We start from the raw sequence: 26,748 nt of genomic DNA on the forward strand, positions 1-26,748 counted from the left end.
TCCATTATATTTCCTAAAATCAACTGTATTTACAAGAGGTCCCTGAGAGGGATGTATACAATCACCTAAAATACTATACTGGGTGTCCCTATGCTGAAAAGAAAAAATATGACTAGACTAATCTATCTAGACTTGAAGAGTCTTAAACCACGCAATCCCTAATAACAAGTCTACATTTTCTAGGTGCATAACATAGCATTCCAGAGTATCTTTGTAGTCCTGAATCTGGATTGGAAGCATCTTCACCTTTCGATCCCATACTTGCCTTCCCGGCAGGTAGGCGTACCTCATAGGTATGATCGTTGGGTGTCGTATCAAGACTCAATTTCTGCACAAGTTTGTAGTTAACAAAGTTGTGTGAGCTGCCAGGGTCTAGAAGAATGCGAATTCTATGGCCATTCACTTCTCCATAAACTCGGAGAAGATCATGCAAGCCAAATACTTTAGAGTTGAACAAACAATCAGAACATGTACTAGGGCGAGAAAGTACAGTAACTGACGTACCTGTCAAAGACAACTGATTAGCTGCCTTTGGCTTGGGTCTTGCGTTGGTCTTTGCACCCTTTTGCTTCGAGCACTCGTTACGCATGTGTCCTTTTTCTTCGCAGATGAAACGTCCCTTATTCTTGAGCTTTAAAGCCTTAAGGAGTCGTTTCTTCTTCACTGGTGTCGAACTTGGATTCTTCGAAGGTTGGTTCGAAGACTTTTCTTCAGTCGTGTTAGCCATAGGTGCGGAGAACTTTCTTTTATGCTTGTTCCCCTGCTCGGTAACGGGTTTAGACTTGGAAGAGACCATTGTATCATCATAGATACGAGCTGAATGAATGGCTTCGTCCAATGTTTTGCATTTGTTATTTTTAACCTGTAAACGGGATGAGTCTGGTAAACCAGCTCTACGAAGAACTCCAAAAGAGTAGTGGGATCCATCTTTGTAGCTTTCATTTGCAAGTCCCTAAACTTCTGGAGGTAGACCTCATAAGTGAGGTGCTGCGACGTCATGGTCAAAGTTGTAAACCTGGCAACAACATCATAATCATCCTCTTTCTTGAGGAATTCCTTCTTGAAGACGTCTTCGAATTGTGCCCAAGTTGTTGGCTTAGGATTGAGTTCCTTCCACCAAAGCAAAGCTTTGCCTGAGAGGAAACCTGCTGCTAACTGGATCTTTTTTCCATCATTATATGGATGAAACTGAAAATGGACCTGCCACTTATGTAGCCATGTGTCCTCGATCTCCTTCGTACGCTACTTTTTCTCACCCCCGAACGGTTCCGGAGTAATATTGGGGCCTAAAGCAGAGGCCAAGGTATCTATATCCGAAAGAGTAGAGAGGGTAGTGGTCAAGAGAGAGATGGAGTTCTGCAAAGCTTGCATGTGGGTGGCGATTTGTGCCTGATGTTCCGACGAAGAAGCTTCGAGAGCAACTTCGAACTCTTGGAAATCTGATTCTGACACATAATCGTCAAAAAGATCAGCATTGGTATCTTCCGTAGCCGGCAAGCCTTCGCGTTTGACAAGGGGCTCCAACTCCGATTCTTGGGTTGTCATCGTGACGAGGGCAAGTGGAGAGAAAATTCGATCTTTGCACAATAAAAGTGCGAGGGAACTTGAGAGCTTCAGAGCTTGAAAACCACTTAAGGGGTTTATATAACCTTCCCCAAAAGCAACGTGAGCTTTTGCTTTTGTGTGTTTAATATATATATATATATATATATTGGTTTCTTAGAAAAAAAAAACACATCTTTAAACCTTAGATGGGTCTTTAAACCCTTTAATAAGGTTTAACCCAAAAAAAAGGAAAGCACAGCGTATGTTTGTTTTTTTTTTCAAAAGAAAATAAAAGCTAAAATCGACGCTGGTATGCTTTTGTGTTTTTTTTCCTTCGCTCACCTGGATTTAGCGCCACACGACGCCTGCGTGGGACTGAAGTCGCCGCCGCTTGCGCACGTGCCTTGCTGCTAGCGCATAGGTGTGGCCGACTGCGCAACTACTGTTTGTCCACGCTGCAGGCTGCGCACATGCTTTGCCGATTGCGCCTAGGCGTGGCTGCCTGCCTGCCACATCGACAGCACACGTGCACTCTCATCCACCTGGCTGGTGCTGTTGACTGCGCACTGGTGATGCCCGCCTATACGCCTACGCCCACGCCCACTGCCTGTGTGCAAGACCCGGCCAGCAGCACCCGACCCTGCGCATACAACAGTCGGCGTCCTCTCTCTCTCTCTCTCTCTCTCTCTCTCTCTCTCTCGCGTGCAACCAAAAGCAAACGTGCTTTTTTTTTTCTGTTTTCTCTCAACAGTTCATGCGATTGCACAAACACCTTCAGCCTTCTTCTTGCAAAGCAAAACAACCCTACCATCTACCTACACCCTCATCACGGGTTTCTTTGATGAAAAAGCACATACTAACTGAAAAAACAGCAGCATGCATATAAAAAACAGCAAGCTTCTCGAACTCATACCTTTTCTTCGACCTCGTCTTCTCTACCTACCGACTTGCTCGTTCAGGAGGCACGCTCTGATACCACTGTCAAATCCCCACCGGATCTCCTTGTGGAACACTCCTGGTACGAGACTCGAAACCTGCAAACAAACAAACAACAAAGGGGGTGCAAGCCTGACTCACCTCCCAACCATGACAGCCGTGGGCAAGCCCACAGTCTTGGCTGTCTCCACCGAGCCACAAGCTGAGCTAACTAGGATGACGTACCGACCAATCTCCACCTCGCGACGTCCCATACCGCCACGAAGCTACCCTCGCGGGCCTCGAGATTGCTGTCGGCCTCGGCTGCGTAAAGCAAGTGCACGTCTGCACTAGATCCAGGCTCTAGGCCATAGAGCTCTCACAAATCAGGCGAGACTCTATATGACTAATGACTAACCTTGGCCACCCTTTTATAGGCTCTTGGCCGGTCATCGGGCGTCCACACTTGGGTGCCCGCCCGTCGATACTTGGGTGCCCGCCCGTTAGTCTTTCCCTAACTCAGCTCACCAATCAGCCTGCCTAGCTCCAAGCTTCCCCAAACCTTGAAGCTAGTCTTGTGTGCGTATAGCACACGATAGATACACACTGTGCACATGACACATGCTCAGAAGCTCAGAAATCACATTAAGCAATCATAATGCTCTTTTTTGCCCCTTTACAGGAGAGCCTGCACAATCATCCGACGCATGTAGTAACTCATGAAGAAAAGGTTCACGAGGATGTCAGTGACAAAAGCATTAGCATTGAAAATGGGAAAGTGAAGGAACATGTGGTTGAGGTTTCCAAAAATGAAACCATTTGGAGAAACTGGGGAATGGTCGCTGCAATTTCTGTGTACTGTTTTTGGGCGCTACATTCTATGGCATATTCAGAGGTGAGCACTGAATGTGCTCTTTACAGTTCTTATCTTCTTATTGGGAAAATGTCTTCCAACATCGAAACATGATTTAATGTCTGCAGATCTTTTCGTTGTGGGTTGTAAGCCCTAAGGTTTATGGTGGATTAGGATTTACAACCTCCGAAGTGGGTGAAGTGCTTGCTGTAACTGGTAAGATGGCATATATGCGGGACACGTACATAGCTGGGATGAAGAGTTGGCCACAAAGTGCTGCATTATCTGCTTGATTGTCTGGTCTGTTTTGTGTCTGCACATGTGCGTCACATGCTCACGTGTCTTGTCTGACTCAAATTTTTTGATGTTTTGTAAAGAGTGCATGCACATTTTTGTGTGTCTTTCTTACTTAAAGTTTCTTGATGTTTTGTAAGGAGCTGCGCTTCTCCTGTTTCAGCTTTTCATATTTCCCCGACTGGCAAATGTTTTTGGAGCTATTCCAATAGTTCAGGTGCCAGTGGTAAGAGCCAAAATATTGATAAGTGTGATAATATATATGAAGTGTCTTGCCCAATATGCTTTCAAGATGATATGATATTTTTCAATGGATTTTAATTTTTAATGGTGTCTGTGTATGCTTGTGAGATGGCAAAGTCTTGCTTTAGTATCTCATTTGTTAATGCTACCCTTTTTCATTTGCTTTTTTTCTTGGCTTTAAAACTTTTCAGGTCTTGACTATAGGTCTGATTGCAATGTATCCATTAATAGCAAGGTTTAGTGGGATCACACTCTGGGCAATGCTCATTTCTGCAGCTGTTGTTAAGAATCTATTGTCTGTATGTACTCTCTCTCTCTCTCTCTCTCTCTCTCTCTCTCTCTCTCTCTCATGGATGCACGTGCAGGCTTGGATTTCAGTTATCATCCTTCAGCTAATTTGGCTTGATAGCTTGTGATAACCAAATCCAACGTAATGCCATTTTTCTCCATGAAGCATAGTGTTTGTATTTGAAAAACCAGTTTAATTTATGGTGGAACAATTGCTTCAGTCTCTGCCATGCATTAGTGTGGGTTTCAATCTTTTACAACAGATGACATCTTCCAAACAGCTTATCTTTGGGTATTAAACTTTGTTATGTATGGAACTATGATAGCATGCATGATAAAACTAGGGTCACTTAAATACCAAAACCTCCAATATACCCTCGCAAGGTCAGTTCTATTCAAAGTGTAAGACAACTGAGGTCTGGTGCATTTTGAACATGCTTGCCCTCTAGTACTCAGTTTCAGGTATTTGTGAAGCTGCTCAACATGGACATCCTCTAGATTAATATCTTTCGGACTTGGGTTGACCCCTCTTATCTACAAGGTTCTCACCATTGAATAGAGTGTGGAAAATCTGTATCTTGCTTTTTCTGTAGCCCAGCATGATACTTTTGTGGTTGCTTGGCTACTGGATGACTAAGTGTGAGGAAAAGGAGAAACAAGGAAGGAATACATGAAATGCACATCAAGGAAACCCAAGAAAAGTGTCACAACTAAGGAGGATGATTCAAGCGACACCTCATAGGACACCCCAGTGACAGCTGGATGACTAAGTGTGAAGAAAAGGAGTAACAAGGAAGGAGCACATGAAATGCACATCAAATTAGTCCTCTATGCCACTAAAACATTAAGTCCCATTGAGGATGTCCTTATGGGAGCCCATTATATACACACCTTCTGATTGAGACAAACTATGGATGTATAGCCGATTGAGGATTGATTGGCTAAAGTTACATTTTAAGGTGATTATAGCATACTCACCCTTTGTAAATTTAGCTCTGTTATGGATATTGTTTGCCTTTTTTTTTTCCCAAGAAAAATACTGCTGTAGCATGCATCTATATCTAGGTTTTCTGATTGATATTTTGGCAAATTCCTTCTAAATGTTTTTACTGTACGCAGATATGTGTTGTGACTGGAGCATTCATATTGATTAACAACTCTGTGGTATGTGTCTTTTTTTGAAAGTTCCTTTGAATTTGTTAGTTCTTTAATGTGTTTGTGCCCTTTGGCTTTTTTGGCATTCACTACTGAATCAAATTGGCTGGCAAACTGGGATCTAGGTGATCACATAGAGAGTCTGTAATAGAGATTTGGATTTTGTATGTTTCAGTAAGAGCTTTATTAAGGTGGACGTGGTTCCCTTTGGCTTTCACTCGAGTTCGAGCAAACCTATAGCTTGTATGATAGAATTGAGAATTCCTCAATAGAATTGGATCAAAATACCATAAAGAGATCATTTTTTTTTTGTTTTTCTTGGGGGAATAAGATGGGCACCCTTAACTTGCCTCATTTCCTTTAAAAGTCATCATTCCCTTTTGGCACTCATTATTAATACTTCCATCCCTTGTCTGCCCATTTGGTTACCAAAAGCAATGCTGATCATAAAGTGCACCCACACATAACGAACATAAAAAATACTGAGACTTACTAGATTAGCTCCTAACTAGCCATACCTGTCTGACAGTTGTAGATCCAATTGTCTTAACCGATTTCACTTTATATTTGGAAATTGTTACTATGAGAAAAGCAACTAGCACACCAGATTGGGATCCAATCAAAGCCTCCCCCAAGCTGATCTGGGTTATATGATTGATTCATATGTGGTACATTCTTGGCTTCATTCCCGTCTCTTGACTAACCTTTAGGGTGCCCGATATCAAGGTTGTTCAACCAGTGCAATAATCCAGCACCGGATTCTCTGTTTTTGCGATTCCCAATGGAATCTGATGTGGGTGCTGGAATACAGCTTGTACATCGTCAACAGTGCTGGAATACCTACATCAAGGTTGTTCAACCAGTGCAACAATCGAGCACCGGACTCCCTGTTTTTGCGATTCCAAATGGAATCTGATGTGGGTGCTGGAATACAGCCTGTACATCGTCAACAGTGCTGGAATACAGCATGTACCTCGCCATCCCTCCGAGAATATGACCTGTACATTGCCATCAGTGCTGAAATGAATGACCTTGACGCCGTCCAGGAATGTCTTTGGTGAAAGGGCTCCTGGCTGCCATTAGTTGCCCTTTGCCAGAAAATTGGGTCCCCAATGGTTGTCCCCCTTCTCTTCACTCCTCATCTGCCCATTTGCTTACCAAATACAATGTTTATCATAAAGCACACCCACACATTATGAACTTAAAAGACTTATTGGATTAGTTCCTAACTAGCCATACGTGTCTGAGAGTTGTAGATCCAATTGAATAGAGGCCTTTGCTGAAAAATATTGAACCAATTCCTCCATTATATTTGGAAAGAGTTACTATGAGAAAATAAAAGCAATGAGCACACCATTTTGGAGCCAATCAAAACCTCCCCTTAGTTGACCTGGGTCATGTTAATGATTTATAAGTGGTACATTCTGGGCTTCATTTCCTGTCCTGTTTAATTCATGGTAGGTATTCTTGGAGTCTGTCAGGCTTACCGAGCAAATAAAATTGTTCCTAGTTTCCTTTTATCTATAAACTTGTATAAACTTCCCCATGTGGCTTGCTTTTACATTAACTTCATTGAGTTTGTTCCTTCTCATGAGATGTCATCTTCAAACCTTGTCTTCTATCCTGATCCCTAACAACAACGGAAAAATATCACGGGTAAGCTGCCCTTGACAGGGTAGTTTCTTCTAGGGAGAGTGCACCATGCATTTAAAGAGGTTCTCGGGACTAGAGCAGACTCAAAACACCCTAACCTTGGCGAGATTGGGGGAAGGGTCATGGTGATTCAAACTGAACAAGGGAAGGCAAGGCTCTGAGGAGGTCTGTGAAACTTGGAGAAGTGTAAGGTATCCTGCGCTCATAGATCTCCCACAGATCCTCGTGGTTTCATGTGTAGATGCACACGGGCACATACATACCCACACCCATGTGCACACACAAACAAAAAAAGCGAGATAATGAACTAGGACAGTTTGTGCTTTTGTCTTTACAGAGTGTTCACTGCTTTAGAATCTGATAATGAAAGCTTCCTCACAGGTAAGTGCACAACGAGGAGTTGCAAATGGAGTTTCGACAAGCTTTATGTCACTTTTTAAAGCTGTTGGGCCTGCAAGTGCAGGAGCAATGTAAGTAGAGTTATGGGAGTTCGCATTTCTTGTGTAGTAATGGTTTTTAATCTTTTGTTCGTGCTAATTTCCTCTTTATGGGAAGGCATGTAAAGGGAGTTGGATGGACTACAAACACTGTATGAGTAGCAGGATATGAAGGTAAACCTTGGGAAAGAACCAAGATATCAACTTCCATACCTCTCGGGTGGGAATGAATATGCATAACTTCACATACAAAAGGGAACCAGTAGAGATTGCCAACTCCTCCACACCTACGGGTGGGTCTTGACTTGGTAAGGGAAAGAGTTTTTTTGCACTGTTGGCGGGCCCATTATTTTTTCCAGAAAAGAGACTTCCATTAAGTAGTATAAAATCATACAAAGGGAGATCTCAAACCAAGAGGTAGGGAGACCTCAATCAATCGGGGTACTATGCTGCCATAAAAGCCCTATAGGAGTGGAGGAGAAGAAAATACCATGGTTCCACTCTCTCATAAATCTGCTGCGTTTTGTTTGCGCAGCTCTAGAAGATCCCTGTATACGGGCCCAGGTGGCCAAAATAGCATGAATAATGTCACTCCATATACTGCAGATACAATGGGTGTCATAAACATGAATACCCTTGAAGGCCTCTGAGCATCTGGTCTTCCATATATGCCATGCTGTGACACTAGCAATAGTCTCCCAGGTGGTGTCAATACTCAGCCGAGGTTGTGCACATCCAACTGGTTGCCATCGTCATCGCCGTCCAGTTCTTCCGGCCTCCGTCACTGTTCTTCATCCGCGCCTGGCTTGTTGCCCACACTGGTTGCCGCACTCGACCAGGTTGCCTGTGCCTGACGTATCTCGCCGACCTGCCCGCACTGTCCAGTTCGTCCGGCCTGCCCGTGGTGCTTTGAGCCATATCACTTCTTGCAAAGATGTATTTCAACACTTGGTTTATGCTTCTGATGGCCACACTGTATCATGTGCAAATCATTCTACTTATCCAATGAAAGGGATAGGCAAGGTCATGCTTTTTGCAGCCAATGATGCAAATGTATGCATGACAAATGTATTGTATGTTCCAAGGATAAAGAAAAATCTGCTCTCTGTCTCAGCCATAACCGATCAAGGTTTGGTGGTTTGCAGATAAGAAGTGTTTAGTCAAGGGCCCGTTAAGGGGTTATGCTAAGTTGGACGGCTATAACAAGTGTCCAATACAATGGCTTCCCACACTCCTGCTATGCATGATGCAGAGCTATGGCATGCTCGTTTTGGGCATGTAAACTTTGGGAGTTTGATGCTTTGCAGAAGCATCATATGGTTGACAATAGTCTGCCTCTTGAGTCTTCATCAAGGCTTGTATAAGCTAGTGCTATAACAAGTGTCCATATGATGCACATACAATGGCTGCCCACACTCGTGCTATGCATGATGTAGAGCTATAGCATGCTCGTTTTGGGCATGTAAACTTTGGGAGTTTGATGCTTTTGCAGAAGCATCATATGGTTGACAATATGCCGCCTCTCGAGGGAAAGATGCACCGAAAACCATTTCCCAACCATGGAGCTGTTAGAGCTAAAAATAAATTACAGCTCATACATAGTGATATATGTGGTCCGATGTGGACACCATCCATGGGGGGGCATCTTTACTTTGTCACATTCGTTGATGACTGCTCAAGGTTTGCTTGGGTATATCCTTTGAAAGCAAAAGCAGATGTGTTCACATGCTTTCAATACTTTGTGGCAATGGTTGAAAATATGTTTGGATGTAAAGTACATACACTCTACTCAGATAGAGGGGGAGAATACGTGGCTAATGCATTCAAGGATTATTCGCTTGAGAAAAGCATCAAACATCAGTGCACTATGCCTTATACAGCGTAGCATAATGGTGTAGTAGAGAGAAAGCACAGGTCTCTCATGGAGATGGCAAGATGTATGGTGAAAGCACAAAAGTTCCCTAATACTTTTTGAATGGAAGCCATCATGTGTTGAAAAGGTGCCGACCATAACACCTTTGAGGCTTGGTACAACAGAAAGCCAAAAGTGGATTATATGCGTACATTTCGGTGTTTGGCATATGTTCATGTGCTAGAGCAACTTAGAACAAAGCTAGATGATAAAGCATTCAAATGCATCTTTGTTGGCAAGGGACAGTAATGAGAGTACGAGTTACTATCTCTATAATCTAGTGACACGCCGGATTTTTGTCAATAGAGATGTGGTATTTGTTGAAAACTCAATTCAGACCATGCTCAGCTTGTATAAAAGTCATGATACAGGCTCACATGACATGTTTGATGGGCTTTTATCCATAGCCATTAGTGGGGATTAAGTTCAGCGAGCCCCTATTCAGGATATGCCTCAAGTTGAGGAAGATGTAAGACATACGGAACAACCAGCAAATGAGCCCCCTTCTATGGAAGAGATTGAAGATGTTGTCAGGGAAGAGCAAACAGCCATGCAAGGAGCCAAATCTGTGCCTAGATGGTTATTGAAAACCTTGCAAGGTAGCAAAATTTCAGCTCCATTGATAGGAAGAACAAGGGCTTGTGCATGGGGAGTCTACATTATCTTTGATTCAGAAGAGCCTTCTTCTTACAAAGAAGCACAAGAGAATGAGGAGTTGGTGCAAGCCATGCCGGATGAGATCATGAAGAATAATACATGGGATCTTGTGGACTTCTTAGAGATGGCAAGAATGTCATTGGAACAAAGTGGGTGTATAAAGTAAAAAGAAATTCCGATGGTACCATTGACAGGTACAAAGTAAGACTTGTGACTAAAGGCTATTCTCAGAAAGAGGGAATAGATTATGAGGAGACTTGCTTCTACTTCCTGGATGACTACAATCCTTTTAGTGATTGCATTGGTTGCACAAAATGGATGGAAAGTGCATAAGCATATGGACATCAAGACTACATTCTTGAATGGGGATTTGCAAGAGGAAGTATATGTAAATTAGCCCATTGGTTTTGAAGTTCCTGGCGAGGAACATTAAGCAAGCAGGTTACACACAACATTGTATGGTTTGAAGCAAGCTCCAAGAGCTTGGTATGATAACATACATGCTCATTTGACTAGCAAGGGTTATTTGAAAGCACCTTGTAGTATGTGAAGAAAACTGATGCCAATATTCTCATCATCATCTTGTATGTAGATGACATGCTGATAATAGGGGCTTGTGAAGAAGAAATTTCAGATTTCAAGGCTGATTTGAAAGCTGAATTTGATATGTCAGATTTGGGACCTTTACGTTACTAGCTTGGCATTCGATTTATGCACAGAGATGATGGCATTGTTATGCAACAAACTAAGTACATAAAAAGTTTGTTGAAAAGTTTTCACATGGATTAGTGCAAGCTGCTTTCTACTTGAGTAGAACTAGGCTTACGGCTTTGCATGCACGACATTGATGAACCTTTTGGAGCTGGCATTTATAGCCAGGCAGTGGAATGCCTCATTTACTTTTGCAACATGAGGCTTGACATAGCTTTTGGGGTGTCTCTGTTGAGCAAATTCATGTATAGCCCAAGCACAAAGCATTGGCAAGTTGTGAAACACATTTTCCGTTATCTAAAGGGTCCCCTGGATCTTGGTTTGTTCTATCCCGCGGAGAGGGATAGGGGTAGCTTGCAATTTTATGCGTACAGTGCTTCAGACTGGGCTGGTGATTATGATACCAGGCAATCCACCAATGGGAAGTGTTTTTTTCTTGGTAGTTCATGCATATCTTGGTTGAGTAAAAAGCAACCCACTGATGCCACATCTACCTAAGGCTGAGTAGTGGGCAGCCTTCACTACTACGGTAGATTGTGTATGGTTGAGGAGATTATTGGTTGATCTTCGTGAATGTTAGCAGACACCCATTTTTTTTTTCCGAGAAAAGATCCTTTCATTAGTTATATAATAAAAAACGCCCGTAGGGCTACAACAGATCTCTCCTGCTCATAAGAGAAACAGAGCAGGAGAGAATACAGCATGGCAGCCCGGGAGACTCTCCCTAGGTGCTGCAAAATACAAGCATCAGTACAAAGGACTGAGAGGCTAAATCATACAATAGGGGGGGGAAAGAGCCAAACAGGTGGCCTGTAGTGCCAATGGGGGGATCCCGTGTGTAAGGTGTAGAAGGGGCCACAACGCCAAGTGGTGTGAAAGGCCTGGCGCCGCAAGATCGCCTCATCCGAGTCTCCCCGGCGGATGCGGTCGTACTGTCCTCGCAGGGTGTGGATCAACTCCTGCCAAATCCCCCGTACAGTCTCTGCTGGTGGCTCCAATCTCCCCTCAAAGGCCGTAAAGCACCGGGCCCCCCAGGTGAACCAGATGGTGAGGCTGCTGAGGAGCTCCCATCGTAAATCCCGCTCCTGTGTCCAGCTGGCGGACGAGAAATCCGGTGCCGGAACCAGGCGAGGCTGGCCCCTAATAAATCTGATGGCCTGACTGCCCTGCTCCGTCTCATAGCCCATAGCAGGCCCTGACGAAGTCGACCAAGCAGCGGCACCCCACGTAAACATACCCTCTGGAGAGAGGGGAGCCAGAATACGCAGCATCCGCAGCCAGATCTGCTGCGCCTGAGGGCAATCCCAAAGGCAGTGTCTCTGTGTCTCCATAGGGTGGCCGCATCGGACGTAGGCCGCCGGAAGACCGCTGTAAACAAGCCAAGTGCCAACTGCTGAGCCCCTGTGGGCGACCAGCCACTGAAAAGTCGAGATCCTGCGGGCCTATCGACTAGCCCAGAGCCGAGCCCAAAAATCCTCCAGAAACTCCTATGAGAGTCCCTGTAGCCGCCAATGCCCCGCTGCCGCTGGAGAGACCGTCCTCCTTGCCGTCAAAATATGCCGCCCCAGCCGAACAGTATACTGGAAAAAGGTAATCTCTGTGGCCTCGAGGGATGCATAAGGATCGTGCCACTCGTACTCCCCGGGGTCCCACTGTAGCCGGGCCAAGGGGCGCGCTGCATATGCCCATGTGCGCCAATCCGGGAGCACATCAGCAGGATCGGGGTCTATATGCCACTTCCGAGAAGCGGCGGCCACTACCCTAATCCTCTGAAAGGTGCACTCTACAACCAAAGGCGACTCCACCTCCACTCGCTGGAGTCTGCCCTCATCCTGAATCTCATAGTAGAGGCAACTGCCATCCTCTGTGCAAGCCTTGACAGCAATCAGGATCTCCAACTGTGTAAAGGCTCCCATCCACCGTGGGGTCACTGGCTCGAGAGGCGTGAACCACTCCTCTGTGAGTGTGCCAGTCTCCAAAACTACGAGCTGGGCCTGCCGCTAGAGGCCCCCAGGCTAAACGAGGCCGAGAACCCAGCATATGACCCTGCTCTGTGCGAACCGCTGGGCTCCAGATGAGCGGCTGTCTGGCCCGCTCCTCAACACAAGAAGGAGGCCCGCTCCAGATGATCGACTGGATCTATAATGCCCAAACCTCCCTGAGCCAGCGGAAGTGTAATAACTGCCCATGCAACCTTTGCCCGAGCTGGCTGACCGTCACGCCCAGACCACAGAAAGTTCCTGATCAGCCTCTGTACCTGGCTGATGCAAGAGCTCGAGAAGATCCAGCAAGACGTAATGTACCACATGGTCGCTAACAGCACCTGATTTGCCACCACCACCCTCCCAGCCAAGGATAGTCGAGCTGTACTCCAATACAAAAGCTTCTTCCGAATGCTCAGAAGAAGCGGGGCAATCTGCTGCTCAGGTGACAAATCTAGGCCAATCTGGCATCCCAAATATCGCACTGCTGTGCCTGGAGGAATCCATCTGAAACCGGGGTCCGGGCTCCATGCCGGAGTGGGAGCACTACTGATCCAAAAGGCCACTGTCTTGCGCCAATTGATCAATGCTCCCGAAGCTGCACTAAAAACCTGGAGCGACTGCTCTACCCGAAGGAGATTGGCCTCTTGGCCATGCAAAAATAAGCCCGTGTCGTCTGTAAACTCAGCATCAAGCAAGTCCTCCCCCCGGACTGGGAGCTGTAGTCCTCTCAAACCAACCTCCTCTGCCGTCAAATACATGCTCATAGCCTCCGCAAAGAAGAGAAAAAGAAAAGGGGCGAGGGGACACCCCTGACGGACTGATCTGGTCAGCTCAAAACTCGGCCCCCGTCCTCCTGCAATCAACACCTGGCTGCGAGCTGTGGAATACAGAGCCATCCTGGCTCAAAGCCCAAGCGAAAGCCCAGGCGAAGCATAGTGCCCTCTAAGAAACCCCAATCAACTCTATCGTATGCCTTCTCAAAATCGAGAAGCATCACGACCAAGTCCTTGCCAAGAAATCTAGCTCTGGCCGTCGCCTCCCAGAAAGTAAAGATGTTGTCAAGGATACTGCGCTCCTTGACAAATCCTGTCTGAGTAGCATGAATCAACTCCCCCAGGAAGGGCTGGATCCTCAAACTCAAGGCCTTTGCTAAGACCTTGTAGACAGTATTGAGGATCGTAATAGGCCTCCAATGCCGAATATCATCTGATACTCCCTCCCCCTTGGGGATAAGATAAATCAAGCCCTCTGAAAAGCTCTGCGGCATCACCCCAGTGTCCAAAACATGCTGAAAGCCCCTGCGGAGGCCTGGCCCCAAAAGGTCCCAATAGCGCATAAAAAAGGCCGGCGTCAGTCCGTCCTCTTCTGGGCAACTATGTCGCGGCAAGACCCTCAAGGCCTCGGCAAGCTCAATCTCTGAAAGAGGCGCACCAAGAACTGAACGCATACGATCTGTGACCCTCCTCTGCACGTGGGCCCACACAGTCTGTCTGCAAGCATCTCTGCCCTCAGTGGCTGGCTCCGCTGAAAGCAGGTCTCTATAAAGGCTCTGATCTCCCCGGGCTCAGTAGCTACCGAACCATCCGGTCTACCAAGCTGGCGGACTCCTGCCCGAGCATGGCGGGGTCGAGTGATCTCAAAAAACTCACCAGTCACTCTATCACCAAGCTGCGTCCACTGAGAGGCCTGACGACGATAGTAAAACTCATGTCTCTGCTCCTCTGCCTCTCTAACCTCCTGGCGTGCCTGGCTCAGCTGGGACGCCAACCACTCACATGCCGGCTGCTGCTCCTGGAGGCGTTGTAACGAGGCAAGGGTGCGTCTCAGCCGATGCTCCCTCTCGCGAATCTCTCCCAGCCGTGTCAAAGCTGCAGCGTGCAAAAAAGAGCTAAGCTCGATGAGTCCCTGGGCACACTGGCCTGCTGCATCCTGGTCAGAGCACTGACTATCATGCCAGATCCTCTCAATGTCCTCAGCGAGACTGGGATCTGTAAGTACCCTCTCTGGGATCCTCAACTGCAAGCTGGGCTCCCGTGTCCTCTCCTCCCATGTCAGGATAACTGGCGCATGATCTGAAAATGAGGTGCCAGCGAGAATGCCGACGGAGCCCCCTCGCTCCCCTAACCAGTCGCCCACATAAAAGCGATCAATCCGTGATAGATTAGTCCCTCCCTGTCGGCGATCCGACCGAGAGAAACTAAGACTGTCCTGAGAACGGGAGAAGGCCCCATGCTGCCATGCATCAGTGATCCTCAGTGTCATGCAAAACCGGTCCCAAGCTGCAAGCTCCGTGCCGTGCACTGTAACATGACTGCCTCCCACCCTATCGGCCGGGTCCTCAAGCATGTTGAAGTCTCCCCCGACACACCAATGTGTGGCCTCTGGCAATGCATCCGTAACCTGGGTCCAGAACTCTGCTCTGGCACTAGCATGATTAGGCGCATAGACGTTGAGCACGCCCAATAGCTCATCATGCATCCTCAGAATGACATACTGTGCTCTACCAGGCACAATGATCCCTCGATCCACAATGGCCTGGCGCCATACATCTGCAATGACCATGCAAACTCCTCCCTGTCCACCCAAAGGACCAAACCCTGCAGACCAAAAGGTATCCCATCTACCAGGCATCACCGAACCATATCTCCGGATCGTGCTCTCACCCAAGTGGTGCTCCTGCATCATCAAAATATCAATGCTGCCACCAACCAGGCATCTCTGAAGCTCCTGCCTCAAGCAACCTCGATAGCGTATAAAATGTGCTCCGCCCAGGCCCTGTACATTCCATGAGATGATCCTCATGGATGACCTGCTGAGGTAGATGCTGTCTCAGCCGTGCGGCGGGCCTTCGCAAGCGGCTTGGATGGAGAGTAGTCCCCATCCGAGCGGCTGCGAATCTGCCCACCCGGTGTACTGCAAGAATCCCGGATCAGGCGCCAGTGGCTGTGGCCCATGGCTACTGCCTCTCGCTCTGACAGAGCAACCTCGTGTATACATACATATCCAGGGTCGCGTGCTAAGTCTGCAACTATACGCACGACCAAATGACGAATCCCTGAGGCATCCACACTCCCGGGATCCAAGAAAAAATGAGCCAACTCCCAGAGCCGGCCTATCACATCTGTCACCTCCAGGTCGCTCACATGATGAGAAAACTCAACTACCTGAGTCTTCAAAGTGCTAATAGCGAGCTCTAGAGTCCACTCCCGGTCGCAAGGGCCACAGAGAGGGAACGAGAAGGCCACTGCTGAATCAAGTGCCTCCTCCCCGTGGGCTCCCTGCGGGCCGGAGGTATCACTACATGAACTCGGATGGGAGCTGGCTCATGGGGGCCCTCTGCTCCAAAAAGCCGAGTGAAGGCGTAACCGAAAGCCTCCGATCGCTGTCTAACACCGAGGCGACTCAGCCGACTGCAGATAGATGATATCCGTGAAGCCCGGATCGGCATGGTGGGTCTCCTCTGTGGCTTGAGCGAGGTCGGTGCTCAGCGCCCTCCGGACTGCGGGCGAGCGCCAAGGGACTGCCAGGGTCTCCCGGGAAGGCGAGGCGGGTGGGGGAGGAGGGGGGGGCGAGGGGGGCGGAGAGGGAGCCGCTGCCGAGACCGGAGCGGGCGGAGGCGAAGGTGGAAGCGAGGCAGTGGGAGGGGATGGGGGTGGGGGTGGGGGGGTGAAGGAGGGGGTGCTGGCATCTCCTGGTCCTCAGTCGCCGCAGGGGTCTCCTCCTGGAGGGGAGCAAAGCTGTTTCTCACGGGAACCCAGTGAGGCTGAGACTGTGGGCTGCTGCTGCAGCGGTCTCTGTGCGTGCTGCTGTGACTGTCTCCCTCGGCGGCGCCCCTGTCCAGGCTGCCACTCCGAGGTCTCTGTGGCTTGGGCAGGTGTCCCGGAGGTAGCCTACCGTGCCGCATCTGTGGGCGGGCCATCAGGGGCCTGCTGCTGTGGTGAGGGTCGAGGTCTCCTGCGAGGGGGTGAGTGAGTGAGTGAGTGAGAGAGAAAGAAAGAAAGAAAGGAAGCTGTATTAACGTCTACTAGAGGCCGAACTCGACCTATGAGACAAATCAATGTACAACTGTCAATGTCTTCTGGATGTCCAGAAAAAAAAGGACAAAATGAACATGAAATAAAGTATCAAAGTACTGAGCTAGTGGGGGGGTGTGATGGATGGAGCACTATTGCTAGAGGCTCAGTATGCAACCTTTATGCGTAGGGTATACAAGAATGCAATGCAAATCTGTCTAGCTCCAACGAGTACCATAATGGGGGTGTAATATGTGATACATAGGCGATGGCGAGGCAAAAATACCTCAGAGCATGATCTCCAGGTGTGAGTGTAAGTGAGCTAGCCGCTCCTGGATATGGTGCTGATGTCGAGCCCGTATCTCTGTGATCTCCCTCTGATGTAGTCTGGTAGCCTGGTGCTCTCGGTCTCTGTTTGGCTCGGAGGTCCGCAGTGCGCTGAAGTGTAACCCCCTCTTGTGTTAGGGTAGGCACTGGGATAGATCTCTGGAAGAAATCAGTGAGGTGGAGCTGTCACCCACCTCTCCTTGTGGTATGAGTCCATATTAGTGTCTCTCTGTGGCGCTGTCTCTCTAACAAGCAAATCTGTGCTGGTTTGCGGACTCCATGATCTGGCGGAGTGAGGGATGTCCACTGAAGATGGTGGTGTATCTCTCTCTAATGACACTATATGCTTTGCATCTGCATACATAATGTTCCTCACTCTCAACCTCCTCCTGGCATAGTCTGCATATCCTCTCTGCTGCTCTAGGGATCCGTGGTGCCCTACCTGCCTCAATCTCAAGCTGGTGTGATGACACTCTGAGCTGGCCAATCGCCACTCGGGCACTGTGAGGCATGTACACATCCATGTATCCTGGTCTCTGTAAGAATCCATCCGTTGAGATGCGCATAAACTGATCTTTGTAGTATAGCATCTTCGGCGGTAGAGGCTGACTGGGTGTAATCCAAGTCTCTTGAGTGTATCGCTGCCATAAATCTTGCCGAAGGACTCTATTCCTCTCACTGTGAGAGAGCTGGATGTGTGGTGCATGTATATCATACTGGAAAGGTGGCAGGTGATCTATGTCGAGATGATGCTGAGTGAGCCACTGTATCATCTGTGAATACCATGATCTCCTATCTCCACTCTCTGCGAGCTGCCTGGATGCCTCAAAAGCTCTATGTGAGAGTCGATCTGATGGCATATCCCTGATCCTCTGTATGAAGCAGTTCGTCTGGAAGAGGGCCTCTACTAGCATAGGAGGTGCAGCAAACTCCGTCCAGACAATGTCATGTGGGACGGATTGTTTGCTGCGGATCATCCGTGAGAGCATGAGAATCTGAGGCCTCTCTATCTGAGACTATGTGGAGGTGGTGAGCCGAGGTGCACATACTGCTGCAACATACATCAAAGCAGGGGTGGCTAGTGTGTCAAACAACCACCCCTTCGTGCGGGGCTCGTGGAAGTGTGCCTGGTGACACTGTCTCTCTAGCATGGCCAAAGCTGCATACCCTCATGTGAGTTTATCCCTGGCTGCCTGTGCCATAGTAAATCTTCCTGGCGGAGTCGTAAATGTAATCCCCAGGTACACATATGAGTCTACCACCTCGACCTGTCCTCTAGCCAGTGTGAAGATGGCCTGTCGTCGAACTGGCCTTGAGGTGTGGAAAATCATGGCCTTGGTTTTCCCAAGGTTCACTGTAAGCCCCCTCTGTGTGCACAGAAGTCATCTAGTGCATGGAGATGGTGCTGTAGTCCCATCCGCGACTCAGAGACCAGAATAATATCATCTGCATATAGCATAATGTGGATTGTGGTACTTGAGATGTCTACTCCGTCCCCACCACTGTGACTAATGAAGTCAGCCACCTCATCGATGTATAGCCCAAATAGTGTAGGAGAGAGTGGGCATCCTTGCTTCACACCTATGGTGCTAGCAATAACATCAGATAGCCCCCCGGGCATCGTATGCGCCCAAGGACCTGCACATATAAAGCATAGATGCCCCGAACCATCTCTGATGGGATCCCCAATGACTGTAGGCACTGGAAGAGTCTCTCTCGTGGCACCGTGTCAAATGCTTTGGGGAATTCCACAAAGCAGCAGTATAATCTCTTCTCCCGCGCCCTAGCCTGGTCAATTAGACATCTCAGAGTGAATATATTGTCAATAGCGGAGAAAGCTCGTCAGAATCCAGCCTGCCCTGGTGCTCGCAGTCCCTCCTTCTCTGCATATGAGCTCAACTCTGCCTCGAGCACTGCGACATAAAGTTTGGCCAATGTATGACCAATCATGATAGTCCTGTAGTTGCTAGGGTCTAGCATGTCTCCCGCTTTGTGGAGAGGCACGCTGGTGTGCATAGTCCACTCAGCTGGTAGGCCCTCCACTAGTGCCCTATTAATGCGGTGAGCAACAAAGGGTCCCAGTGTGTCAGCTGCATAAATAAGATGCTCACTCTGTATACCTGTGTGGTCAGCTGATCTCCCATGCTGTAACCGGCGAATAGTTCTCTCTACCATCGAGGCGGTAAAGAAAGTAGAGTTGGTAGGGCGGGACTCTTGTGGCTGTGGTATGGGCGGTTGCTGAGGGATATGGTAGAGGCTCTTTGCATATGTGTGCCGTGTGTGTGGATCCTCAATTGGGGTACAAGGGCGAGGCTCTCTTATCTTGCGCCATGCAGTGGTTGCATCTCTGCTCATGAGTAGGTGGTATATATCCCAATACTGTGCCTCCTCATATGCACGCCTCTTACGACGCGTGAGGGTCCTCATCTGTCGGCTCGCCTGTCTCTGTGTAATGGTCCCCAATGCTCTCTAGGCACGGAGGTGTCTATATAGCTCTCTGCACTCATCATCATACCACCAATTCTGGGGCATGCTCCGAGTTCTATCTGTGTGTGCAATGTGTGTATGATGGGGGAAGCTGCGGGTGGCGGCCGTATATGTAGTAGAGATGACAACTGGGTGGTGAGTGTGTCTAGAGGTGACAGGGGATCCATCTGGAATAGCCCGTCATATACATGATGCTCATATATGTCTGCCAAGTCATGGGTGAAGTAGAAAGTTGTATGCGATGCTTGTGTGGGCTGTGTGGGTGCTGGTGTGGAGCTCGCCAGTGACAGTAAGAGATACGTGTGATCCGCACCAATAGGACGGGGGGATGGTGAAAGATTTCACTGCCTATGTGGTCTCCGTGGACCCCATGATGTAGTCCACTGTGGTACCCCCCCTGATCGTGGAAAGCATGTCAGTGCTCCTGAATCGTGCCACTGTCTCATCCCATTATAAATAACGAGATGGTGTCGCACTCCCAGCTCAAGTAAGTGATGACCATATCTGGTGTTATCCGGCCCCATGTCCTCTGACACCCTGCAAGCTCCCATGTCCTCCACCTCTAGTGTGTGCATCACCTCGGGGTGCTCGAAATCATAAATGTTGCACTGTCGTTTCTGTGTCCGTGCATTGAAGTCCCCCATAAGGAGGACTTCCCCAGGTTGGATAGTGTATGATCTCATCTGAAAGGGCTGCATATGGTGACTCTCCCAATGGCCCTGTGTCCTCCTCCCCGCCTCTACTCTCATCCTCTACTGTCATGGCATATCTCGATCCTCTAGGAGAGAAGTAGCATAGAGCAATGTATAACACCCTGTCTGCTATGAGCTGCAGTCTAATCCACATGTATCTAGCCTCCTGGTCACGTGCTACCACTTGTAGACGCTCCTGTAGCTCTCGCTTGAAGAGTACCGCTATACCTCCAGATCCTCTCGATGCGCTCTGCCGTGTGGTCCCCCTGTATGTAAACTCCCACTCATAGCCCTCTACTTTTGGTAGCCCCCTCTCTGGGCTCTGGTGCATCTCTGTAAGTAGTATGATGTCCCGTCCCTCCGTGACCTCCTCCATCCTCCCAGGATGTGTCCAAAGTGCTCCATTGCAGTTCCACACTGCTATGTTTGCGAACAGGGAGACGGGCAGGGAGAGAGAGAGAAATGAAATGAAATGTTATATTAACGTCTTCAAAAGGCCATAATGACCTATGAGACCAAAAAGTTACATCATGGTGGATCTGATACAATGTCTGGATAAAAAACCAAAAAATGTAAAAATAAAGATGATACTACTGGCACCTAGAAAATGAAACTGGAACTGGAAGGTAAACAGAAACCCTTATAGGGTGTGAATATAGTGAGGGGGGGGGGGGGGGGGGGGTACGCTATGGAGGTGAGTGGAGTACATTGAGGGGATACAATATCATGCGGGACGGGGGGGTCACTATGGAGGTGCCTCCATCTCATAATATGTGCCGCATCGGACGTTGGCGGATCTCCTCAATATCCTGTGTGGTCAGCACCCTGACTGGGTGTCCCGCATGTCTCGCAAGAATAATCCGAATCCGCTGTTGCAACCTCTGTCTATGTTGGGATGCCCTCCTCCGTAGTCGTGGGCATCTGGACCACCCAAGCTCAATCGCACGATCAATCTGTGTACCGCTGGTGTGGGCGGTATCCATGTCTTGCTGCTGTTGTGGTCCATCTGGCGCAGTGATGGCTGGACTAAAGAAGTTTGTAATGTGCCTCTCTCTGTGCGCCTAAGTAGGCTATCTCTATATCTCCGCAGCTCAAGCAAGAACAATCCCAAACACCTCTGGTCCTGGTACCCCATGACTTTGGAAAGTGGTCCAAAACCCTCTCTGAATAAACAGTGGAAACGACCACGTATCTCATAGTATGCAGTACAATGGCATATATAATGCAGCTCTGTCTCTGGCTCCCCATGGCATATTCGGCATATCCTGGCCTTAGCTGGTATACCTCTATATCGGCCAATCTCAATCTCAAGCTGGTGTGAGGATGTGCGAATCTGACCAATAGCACATCGTACTGCATGAGACAAGTGTACATCCATGTAAGTGGGTCTGATCACAAAACCATCTGCTGTGAGCTGAAGAAAATGCTCTCTGTAGAAAGCCATCTTCGTGCCCAGCTCCTTAGTCGGCTGTATCCATGTCCTCCTAATGTCCAGCTGAACTAAATCCTGACGGATGAGTTTGGTAATCTCTGTCCGTGTGAGAGTGAGAGAGGGTGCCTCCAGAGAATATTGGAAGGGAGGCAATCTGTCCATGCTAAAACCATGTGCCTGGAACCAAGATGTCATCTGTCCATACCAACAAGCCGTGTCTCCCTGTAAAGCTAACTGTCGGGAGGACTCAAGGGCGAGGCGTGGATACCTGTCTCAGGGGAGATCCCACAAGCCATGTATGTAGGAGACTGATCTCGTAAGAGCCTCAATCACCAGAGGGGCAGCCGCCAGCTCTGCTCGAATAATCTCATGAGGTACCACGGCCTTGGCTCTAATAATCCTAGCAATCATAGATACCAAAGGCCTCTCCATACCTCTCCACCCGCCTGCGCTGTGATGGCCCACTGAAGGTCCCCATATCTGCACTCCATAAAGCATAGCTGATGTCACTAGAGTGTCAAAAAGCCAAAGTTTCGTTCGAGGTTCCTGAAACTGAACCTGCGAACACATCCTCTCCAAACCACCCAGGGCTGCATGTGCTCTAGTCAATCTAGTCTCTGCTGCTCTCCTCATCGAAAACACTGGCCCACTGAATACTACCCCAAGATATGTATATGCATCTGTATACTCCACAATCTCCTGCCCATATGTAAATGTGGGAGCTGATTGCCTAACCCACTGTGGCGTGGTGTTAAACACCATAACCTTGGTTTTGCCAAGGTTGACAGATAATCCACTATCATGTGCAAACTCATGTAAAGCATCCAGATGACGCTGCATGCCCTCAGGGGAGTCAGAGATCAACACAATATCATCAGCATATAACAATAGTGGGATCCATGTACCTGCTAGTTGGGCTCCTCTGTCCCCCAATCTCTCAATGTAGTCAGAAGCCTCATCCACATACATACCAAACAATGAAGGAGATAACGGGCAACCTTGCTTCACTCCTATAGTGGAGTGAACCAAAGTAGAGACCCCCTTTGGGGTGCGTACCTGTCCTGCAACTGATCTATATAAAGCCATAATCCCCCATATGAGCTCTGTGGGTACCCCCATCTCCTGTAATCGCCTCATCAATCTGGCTCTGGGCACTGTATCAAATGCTTTGCGGAAGTCCACAAAGCTACAATAAATCCGTCGCCCATGCGACCTGCCCTCCTCAATAATGGCCCGCAGAGTCAAGATGTGGTCAAGAGTAGAGAAACCTCTCCTGAACCCTGCCTGTCCCTCTGCTCGAATGCCCTCTCTCTCTGCCCATCTACTCAACTGCTGCTCAAGAATGGATGCATACAATCGTGCTAGTGTGTGACCAATCATAATAGTGCGATAATTCTGTGGCTCCATAGGGTCCCCTGACTTGAAGATAGGCACGATGGTGGACCTACTCCAAGTCTCGGGTAAGCCTTCACACACAGCATGATTGAACATCACTGCTAGAAGCTCTGCCAGCATGTCTCTCGCATGAATAAAGTGCTCAGCGACCAATCCATCATGATCATATGCTCTCCCAATCTTCATCCTATCAATGGCCTTCCTTACCATCTCTGCGGTAAAGAAAGTAGAGAGAGAGAGAGAGAGAGAGAGAGAGAGAGAGAGAGAGAGAGAGAGAGAGAGAGAGAGAGAGAGAGAGAGAGGGAGGGAGGGAGGGATCTGATACAATGTCTGTAAGAAAAGCTAAAACAACTAACTGAAACTGAAACAACAACTATGAGGAAAAGTAAGTTACTAGGAAAACTCTAGCAACAAAGGTAAGCATCATATACATCACTATCCAAAGATGTCTCTCATCGGTCCTCTGACTGGCCGTCTCCCATGTCGTGCTAGTATAGTCTTGATCCTCTGTTGTAGTCTCCGCCGGTGTCAAGATGGGCCTCTCATCTTGGGGCGCCTAGACCGCCCCAGCTCTATAGCCCGATCAATCAGTGTACCTCTGGTGCGGCTATACTCTGGGGCTAGCTGCAATGCTCGCTAGCGTGACTGCTCAATCTCTGGTCAAAAGAAGTCTGTAATCTGCCTTTGTAGGTGTCTCTCCCTCTTTGATCCCCTCCCTCTCAAGAGACCCTCTCTATGTCTACGTAGCTCCAGCAAGTATAATCCGAGGCATCTCTGATCCTGGTATCTCATGACTCTGGAAAGTGGTCTGAAACCCTCTCCGAACAGGCAGTGAAAACGGCCTCGTATCTCATAATATACTGGACAGTGACATATGTAATGTAACTCTGTCTCTGGCTCCATCTGGCACAACTGACAAATCCTGGCCTGAGTTGATACTCCTCTGAATCTGCCAGTCTCAATCTCTAGCTGGTGTGAGGATGTGCGCATCTGACCAATAGCACACCGTACCCCATGAGAAAGATGAGTATCCATGTAGCTGGGTCTAATCACAAACCCATCCTCCGTGAGCTGGAGAAGATGATCTCTATAGAAAGCCATCTTCGTACCAAGCTCGTGTGTCGGCTGTGTCCATGGCCTCCTAGTGTCCAGCTGAGTCAGGTCTGCCTGATAAGTCTAGTAATCTCTGCCCGTGTGAGAGAGAGGGAGGGTGCATCCAGGGAGTACTGAAATGGAGGTAGCCTGTCCATACTAAAGCCATGCAGTTGGAACCAAGCTGTCATCTGTGCATACCAACATGATCCGTCTCCCTGTGATGCCAACTGTCGTGAAGACTCCAGGGCTAAGCGAGCATATCTGTCTCTAGGGAGAGCCCAAGTGATATGTAAAGGAGACCGATCGAGTGAGTGCCTCTACCACCAATGGGGGGGCAGCCATCTCTGCACGGATAATATTATGTGGTACGGAGGCCTTAGCCCTAAACATCCAGGAAATCATAGAAACCAAGGGCCTCTCCATGCATCTCCATCCATCAGTGCTTCCAGCTCGGCTGTGGTGATCCACTGAGGGTCCACATATCTCCACTCCATACAGCATGGCTGAAGTGATCAAAGTGTCAAAGAGTCAGAGCTTTGTTCGAGGTTCCTGAAACTGAACCTGCGAACACATCCTCTCTAGTCTTCCCAATGCTGCATAAGCTCTGGTCAATCTGGTCTCCGCTGCTCTCCTCAAGGAAAATAGTGGGCCACTAAAAACCACACCAAGGTAAGTGCTGACCTCCTAACCCACTGTGCTGTGGTGTTAAACACCATCACCTTGGTTTTACCAAGGTTAACAGACAATCCACTGTCCTGTGCAAACGTGTGCAATGCATCCAAATGACGTTGCATCCCCTCTGGAGAATCTGAGATCAACACAATATCATCAGCATACAATAACAACGGAATCCATGTCCTTGCTGGCTGTGCTCCTCTGTCACCCTCCCGCTCTACATAGTCCGAAACCTCATCCACATACATCCCAAATAAGGTGGGAGAAAGGGGGCAGCCTTGTTTCACCCCAATATTTTAGTGAACCATCTCAGATATACCCTGAGTAGTACGTACCTGCCCCACAACTGTCGTGTATAAAGCCATGAGTCCCCAAATCAGCTTTGTGGGCACTCCCATCTCCTGTAGTCTGCGCATCAGTCTGGCTCTTGGTACTGTGTCAAAAGCTTTGCGGAAATCCACAAAGCAACGATAAATCCTCGTGCCATATGATCTGCCCTCCTCAATAATAGCTCTGAGTGTCAAGATATGGTCAAGAGTAGAGAAACCTCTCTTGAACCCTGCCTGCCCTGATGCACGTATGCCCTCTCTCTCTGCCCATCTACTCAACTCTTGCTCAAGAATAGATGCTTATAATCTAGCCAATGTGTGACCAATCATGATGGTACGATAATTCCCAAGAAGCATGGGATCCCTTGACTTGAAGATAGGCACAATCGTGGACATATTCCAAGTCTCAAGAAAACCCTCACACATGGCTCGGTTAAACATCATAGCAATAAGCTCTGCAAGCATATCTCTGGCATGAATAAAGTGCTCTGCTACCAAACCATCATGATCATATGCTCTCCCAGTCCTCATCGTGTCAATAGCTTTCCTTACCATCTTAGCAGTAAAGAAAGCACATGTCTCTGGGCATGGCTCCGATGGGTCTGGCAGGGGCGGCTGTCCTGGTGCTATGTACAGGGACGCTGCATACTCACCCCAAATCTCTGTGGAGGTAATGGCTGGTGATGGTGAATGCTCATGGAATAGTCTCCATGCCTCGCCTGAGTCCTGACTCATAAATAACTCATACAAATCCCTCTCTAACTGAGCAAGATAAGCCCTCTTCTTCCGTCGCACTAGGCGCCGGAAGGTAATCCGTGACTGTCTGTGAGTGGTAACACCCATGAGCACCTCTCTCTATAATCTGATCCTCATCTCTCTGCACTCCTCATCATACCAGCTATTTTGGGGCATGTTCCCAGATCGTCTCCGTGTAGGCTGACTATGGGGATATGCCTCTGATGCTGCAGCATGAAGCGTCGCTATCAATATCTGAGTGAGCTCATCTAATGGCCGTCCCGGCTCCTCGGCACATAAGCGTCTGTATATCTCATCCGTGTACACGGTGTCAGTCTCCCTCGTAAAGGTATAACGAGAGTGTGTCCCAATGGAGCTGTGCTGAACTGAAATGTGAGAGTGAAGGACAAGATAGCATGATCCACTGCTACTCCAACCGGCCTAGTGCCTACCATAAAATCCTGAAAAGAGGGAATGAGAGTGGGCTGAGCCATAACATAGTCCATTGTACTAGCACCATGCCGATGTGGAAAGCTAGTGAAACCGCCCGCTGTCGGGAATCTCTGTAGGCCATTCAGGATGGCCAATCCATGTGCAGTCCCGATGTCTATCAATACCGCCCATACTCAGTGTGTTCCTCATCCTGTGAGAGTCTAGATAGGCTTATGTCCCTAACATCAAGCTCCCTCAACATCTCCTCTGAGGTATCATAAAATACTGTCTGGTTATGGGCGGTCCTGGCATTGAAGTTCTCCAAGAGAATGATGTCACCATCCCTGGAGAACTCCCAAATGTCATCATCCAAAATAGAAAAGGGAGGCTGCCCTCTAGGTGATGCATACACTGATGTACTAGGAGCAAAATAGCATATAGCAATGTAGAGATATCTGCCCGTCTCTGCCCTCAGTCTAACCCACATG

General features: G+C 48.3%; 1 protein-coding gene across 13 annotated transcripts in view; it reads left to right on the top strand.

Annotated features, from left to right (window-relative positions):
- Positions 1-26,748, top strand: part of LOC147630337 (protein ZINC INDUCED FACILITATOR-LIKE 1-like) — a 68,205-nt gene that overhangs the window by 36,140 nt on the left and 5,317 nt on the right. For 7 of the 13 annotated variants that reach the window (XM_086810180.1, XM_086810179.1, XM_086810182.1 and 4 more), the window contains 6 exons: positions 3,143-3,355; positions 3,442-3,529; positions 3,748-3,833; positions 4,042-4,149; positions 5,258-5,302; positions 7,328-7,416. In XM_086810180.1, coding sequence (XP_086666306.1) covers positions 3,143-3,355; positions 3,442-3,529; positions 3,748-3,833; positions 4,042-4,149; positions 5,258-5,302; positions 7,328-7,416 — 629 coding nt within the window. The remainder of the gene's footprint in view (positions 1-3,142; positions 3,356-3,441; positions 3,530-3,747; positions 3,834-4,041; positions 4,150-5,257; positions 5,303-7,327; positions 7,417-26,748) is intronic. The other 6 variants (XM_086810184.1, XM_086810183.1, XM_086810181.1 and 3 more) reach the window with 3 other exon arrangements.

This window comes from Cibotium barometz, chromosome 16 (genome assembly GCF_041138505.1).
Source record: "Cibotium barometz isolate CiBa-2024 chromosome 16, ASM4113850v1, whole genome shotgun sequence".
NCBI lineage: Eukaryota > Viridiplantae > Streptophyta > Polypodiopsida > Cyatheales > Cibotiaceae > Cibotium > Cibotium barometz.